Source organism: Physeter macrocephalus, chromosome 21, assembly GCF_002837175.3.
Source record: "Physeter macrocephalus isolate SW-GA chromosome 21, ASM283717v5, whole genome shotgun sequence".
In the NCBI taxonomy this organism is placed as follows: domain Eukaryota; kingdom Metazoa; phylum Chordata; class Mammalia; order Artiodactyla; family Physeteridae; genus Physeter; species Physeter macrocephalus.
The window spans coordinates 48,958,861-48,964,150 of NC_041234.1; the positions used below are offsets into that span (position 1 = coordinate 48,958,861).

At 42.2% G+C, this 5,290-nt stretch overlaps 1 protein-coding gene across 6 annotated transcripts in view; it reads left to right on the plus strand.

The window, feature by feature from the left end:
* The window catches only part of TAF1 (TATA-box binding protein associated factor 1), an 87,502-nt gene that overhangs the window by 35,376 nt on the left and 46,836 nt on the right, over positions 1-5,290 (plus strand). For all 6 annotated transcript variants that reach the window (XM_055081571.1, XM_028482947.2, XM_028482948.2 and 3 more), the window contains exons 24-25: positions 1,590-1,755; positions 2,998-3,209. In XM_055081571.1, the coding sequence (XP_054937546.1) occupies positions 1,590-1,755; positions 2,998-3,209 (378 nt within the window). The remainder of the gene's footprint in view (positions 1-1,589; positions 1,756-2,997; positions 3,210-5,290) is intronic.

Here is a 5,290-nt window from a genome sequence, read left to right on the forward strand (position 1 = left end):
GTCATTCTGCTATTGATTCCTTCTAGTGTAGTTTTCATTTCAGTTATTGTATTCATCTCTGTTTGTTTGTTCTTTAATTCTTCTAGGTCTTTGTTAAACATTTCTTGCATCTTCTCGATCTTTGCTTTTTTCAAGGTCCTGGATCATCTTCACTGTCATTATTCTGAATTCTTTTTCTGGAAGGTTGCCTATCTCCACCTCATTTAGTTGTTTTTCTGGGGTTTTATCTTGTTCCTTCATCTGGTATATAGCCCTCTGCCTTTTCATCTTGTCTGTCTTTCTGTGAATGTGGTTTTTGTTCCACAGGCTGCAAGATTGTAGTTCTTCCTTCTTCTGCTGTCTGCCCTTTGGTGGATGAGGCTATCTAAGAGGCTTGATGGGAGGGACTGGTGGTGGGTAGAGCTGAATGTTGCTCTGGTGGGCAGAGCTCAGTAAAACTTTAATCCACTTGACTGTTGATGGGTGGGGCTGTGTTCACTCCCAGTTGGTTGTTTGACCTGAGGCAACCCAACAGTGGAGCCTACCTGGGCTCTTTGGTGGGGCTAATGACAGACTCTGGGGGGAGGGCTCATGCCAAGGAGTACTTCCCAGAACTTCTGCTGCCAGTGTCCTTGTCCCCACGGTGAGCCACAGCCCCCCCGATCTCCGACTCTGCAGGAGACCCTCCAACACTAGCAGGTTGGTCTGGTTCGGTCTCGCCTGGGGTCACTGCTCCTTCCCCTGGGTCCCGATGCGCACACTACTTTGTGTGTGCCCTCCAAGAGTGGAGTCTCTGTTTCCCCCAGTCCTGTCGAAGTCCTGCAATCACTTCCCACTAGGCTTCAAAGTCTGATTCTCTAGGAATTCCTCCTCCTGTTGCCGGACCCCCAGGTTGGGAAGCCTGACATGGGGCTCATAACCTTCACTCCAGTGGGTAGACTTCTGTGGTATAAGTGTTCACCAGTCTGTGAGTCACCCACCCACCACTTATGGGATTTGATTTTACTGTGATTGCGCCCCTCCCACCATCTCATTGTGGCTTCTTCTTTGTCTTTGGATGTGGGGTATCTTTTTTGTGAGTTCCAGTGTCTTCCTGTCGATGATTGTCCAGCAGCAGCTAGTTGTGATTCTGGTGTTCTCGCAGGAGGGAGTGAGAGCACATCCTTCTACTCCGCCATCTTGGTTCCTCCTGATGCTTGAGTTTTAGTGACAGGATTCTGCACAGTTGTCCCTGGAAGGCTGTGTTAATTGGGAACCATTTTGCCTTTAGAACTTTGGGTTTGAACAAAGCCAAATCACAGGGAGAATTCCAAATTTGCTGCAAAATAAAGGCATGTTTTTAGTTCCAGTGGGTCCTTTGTGTTTTCATTGGTTGGTTGGCAAAAATCTTAGGGACTCCTCAGGACTTCTCATTCTGAGAGAGGTGCCTCTCTGCATGTGGAAGAATGATGGGCAGGGTAGATGGGGATGCCAAGTAGCCCCTTCTGTTTCATTTGTTTGTTTGTTTGTTTCATTCTTGATGGATTACTTTAGTTCTGAGATGTTTGCTATCAGGACAGTCTTGGTTTAAGTTTGCTTATGGATCTGTGATTTTTTTCCCCATTATTTAGTCGTAAATTTGCCCTTTTTGATGAACAGCATCGAGAAGAGATGCGAAAAGAACGGCGGAGGATTCAAGAGCAACTGAGGCGGCTTAAGCGAAACCAGGAAAAGGAGAAGCTTAAGGGTCCTCCTGAGAAGAAGCCCAAAAAAATGAAGGAGCGTCCTGACCTAAAAGTAAGTATATGTGGTGTGATCATAACTAAGAAAGCATACCTTTTCCCTTAGCTTTTGGCATCCTCCCTTACTGGGAATGAGGGCAGTATTGTGGAAAACTAGTTTGAATTGATGTGGCCATTTGGGTGTTATTAGTACTATTGTGACTGGTACTGACAACACCAGACTTGATCTGGTGTCATTGGGTGTCATTTATACTTCATCCATTGGAAATATTTTCTGTGAGTTGAGATAGGTGTGGTGGATTTTTTTTTAACATGTACATGTATGTACATATATGAACACATCTTGTTTTTAAATTGCATGTATTAAAAGAAGCAACAGAAAAAAATACAATATAGGTTGCTTTGTATAATTTATGTGGGATTCCAGATATTACTGTGCAGCGTAACTGTAACATGCATCACAAAATGAGGCAATTGTGGTACAGTGGAAAGAGCCATGGACTCGGAAACAGAAGGTCTGGGTTCAGGTTCTTGTTCTGATCTCACACTGGTGTTGTATTAAAGTATATAATGCATGGGAAGCACTTTATAAACTGTAAAATTCTCAACAAATGTGAACTGCTATTAACACGTACTGAGGTCATTAAGTATTTTAATGTTTCTTTCTTCTGTGTGGTATTATATAAGTATTGTATGATACAGTATTGATCCATTTTACAGATGAAACGGAGGGCAGTTGCCAAAGTAAGATGGAGACTTGGGGTTTTTTTGGTTTTTTTTGTTTTTTTTGCCACACTGCACGGGTTGTGGGATCTTAGTTCCCTGACAAGGGGTTGAACCCAGGCCCTCTGCAATGAGAGCACGGAATCCTAACCACTGGACCACCAGGGAATTCCCAGAGACTTGGTATTATTAAGCCTTTTCCTTGAGGCTGGGAATATACTCATGCTGGCTGCCTGTGAGGCTGAATGCAGCCTTGGGCTTCCAATAGCCTTTCTTATGCATATTTAATATTTTCATAGTTTACAACTTAAATTGGGGGTAGAAATCCTCTCCCTTTTCTCCCTTACTTGGTTTTTAAAGTAATGTTCAGTCTCTGGATTTCATTTTGTTTTTAATGTGTCATTTCCATACATGCACTTTTGTCCAGTGCCTTCTGGTTGAAAGGCGTATAACAATTCTGTTAGAATAAAAGTTCTGGGCCTGCCTTGTTTCTCTTCTACCATCTATATATTTCTTAAAGCTAACACGAAGAAGCCTGCTTACCTCTGACATGTTGATACTTTTCCTTTTGCAGCTGAAATGTGGGGCTTGTGGTGCCATTGGGCACATGAGAACAAACAAATTCTGCCCCCTTTATTATCAAACAAATGCTCCACCTTCCAACCCTGTTGCCATGACAGAGGAGCAGGAGGAAGAGTTGGAAAAGACAGTCATTCATAATGATAATGAAGAACTTATCAAGGTTGAAGGGACCAAGATTGTCTTAGGGAAACAGCTAATTGAGAGGTAAGAGATAGCAGGTGGGAGAGATCTGTTGGAGGTTGGTGATATCGATGGGTGGCAGGGGTGGATGTGATGTTGATGTGTTCTCTGAAGTGCAACTGAGGACATAGGAACTTTGTTGGATTTTCCTCACTAATTGTTGCCAGTAATGAAAATTAGTCTTGTGAAGCACTCATTAAGCTCCACCACTTGCCCTTGGGCATGCTACCTAACTTTTCTGAGTTCTTAGTTTCCTTATTTACAAAATAAAATCACCCTTACAACAGTAGTTATGAAGGTAAAATGAGGGAGACTGTATAAAAAATGTAGTATAGTGCCTGGCATATAGTAGATGCCCTTCCTATTCTACTTCCAGGCACTTGTAATATTTGTAAGGTCCCTGATCTCAGATGTTCTGATAATGGACCATCCAAAAAGATTAAGGAGACAAACTATGCTTATATTTATCTGTCTCTTGCCCTCAGATAATTTGATAATCAAGTAGAAACGTTTTTAAATAAAAAAAAATTCTCCCCTAAATTTTTAGTTTGAAAATTGCAAACCTACAGAAAAGCTGAAGGAATAATAAAGTTGTGGTTCCTCTGAATTCACCAGCTGTTAACATTTTTCACATTTGTTTCATCTTTATATATCTAAAACATTTTCTTTCTGCTGAAACATTTGGAAGTTTTAGGCATCACGGCGTTTCACTCAGATTCTTTAGCACTCATCTCCTAAGAATAAAGACGTGGCAAACATGATACTATTACTACACGTAAGAAAATTAACATTAATTGAGTAGGATCTAATATTCAGTCCTTATTCAAATTTCCCCAGTTGTCTCAATGTCCTTTATTGCCTGCCCCTCACCCCCCTTCAGGATCCAATTCCAGTTCAAACATTAAGTATTTTGAGTCTCTCTTAATCTAGAACTGTCCTCCCCACCTTTTTGGTTTTCATGACTTTGAATGTTTTGAAGAGTCCAGGCCAGTGGTCTCATAAAATATTCCACATTCTGGATTTGTCTGTTTTTGCATTGATTATATTCAGAGTAAATGTCTTTGGCAAGATTACAACATAGGTGGTATTATGTACTTACTGCACCACATCAGGAAGCACATAACGTCAGGTTTTCTCAGTATTTTGATTATCTTATTAAAGTGTTAATCCCCACATTCCTCTATAATAAAGGTATGTTTTTTTCATTGTAATTAATATGTGGGTGAATATCCTGGTTTTTTTTAATTTTTTTTTTTGGCTGTGTTGTGTCTCTATTGCTGCATGTGGGCTTTCTCTAGTTGTGGCAAGTGGGAGCTACACTTCACTGCAGTGCGTGGGCTTCTACTTGCAGTGGCTTCTCTTATTGTGGAGCATGGGCTCTAGGCGTGCAGGCTTCATTAGTTGCAGCATGCGGGCTCAGTAGTTGTGGCACGTGGGCTCTAGGGCACGCGGGCTTCAGTAGTTTAGGCGGGCAGGCTCAGTAGTAGTTGTGGCTCGTGGGCTTAGTTGCTCTGCAGCATGTGGGATCTTCCTGGACCAGGGATCAAACCCATGTCCCCTGCATTGACAGACGGATTCTTAACCACTGCACCACCAGGGAAGTCCCCTTTTTTTTTTTTTTCCAGTAGCTTGAAACAACATAAATTTATTATCTCACAGTTTCTGTGGGTCAGGAGTCTGGGCACAGCTCAACTGGGTCCTCTGCTCAGAGGCTGCCTTCAAGGTGTCACTAGGGACTGTGGTCTATCCTGCTAACAATCTTTCTCTCAACAGTTTTAACATCCATTGATGATCATTACCTGATAACTCAGTTATTACATTGGGGGTTGCTTAATGGTGGTTTTTCTAATGCTTTTCATTCTTTCTACGTTAACTGGCATTCTGTAATGAGCTTCCCCCTCCCTTTTTTGTTTGGGTATTACTATAGATTCTGAAATTTTTTCTTTTGGAAACTTTAATATATTAAAATCTATTAACATCATTATTATTATTATTTTGTGTGTGTGTGGTATGCGGGCCTCTCACTGTTGTGGCCTCTCCCGTTGCGGAGCACAGGCTCCGGACGCGCAGGCTCAGCGGCCAGGGCTCACGGGCCTAGCCGCTCC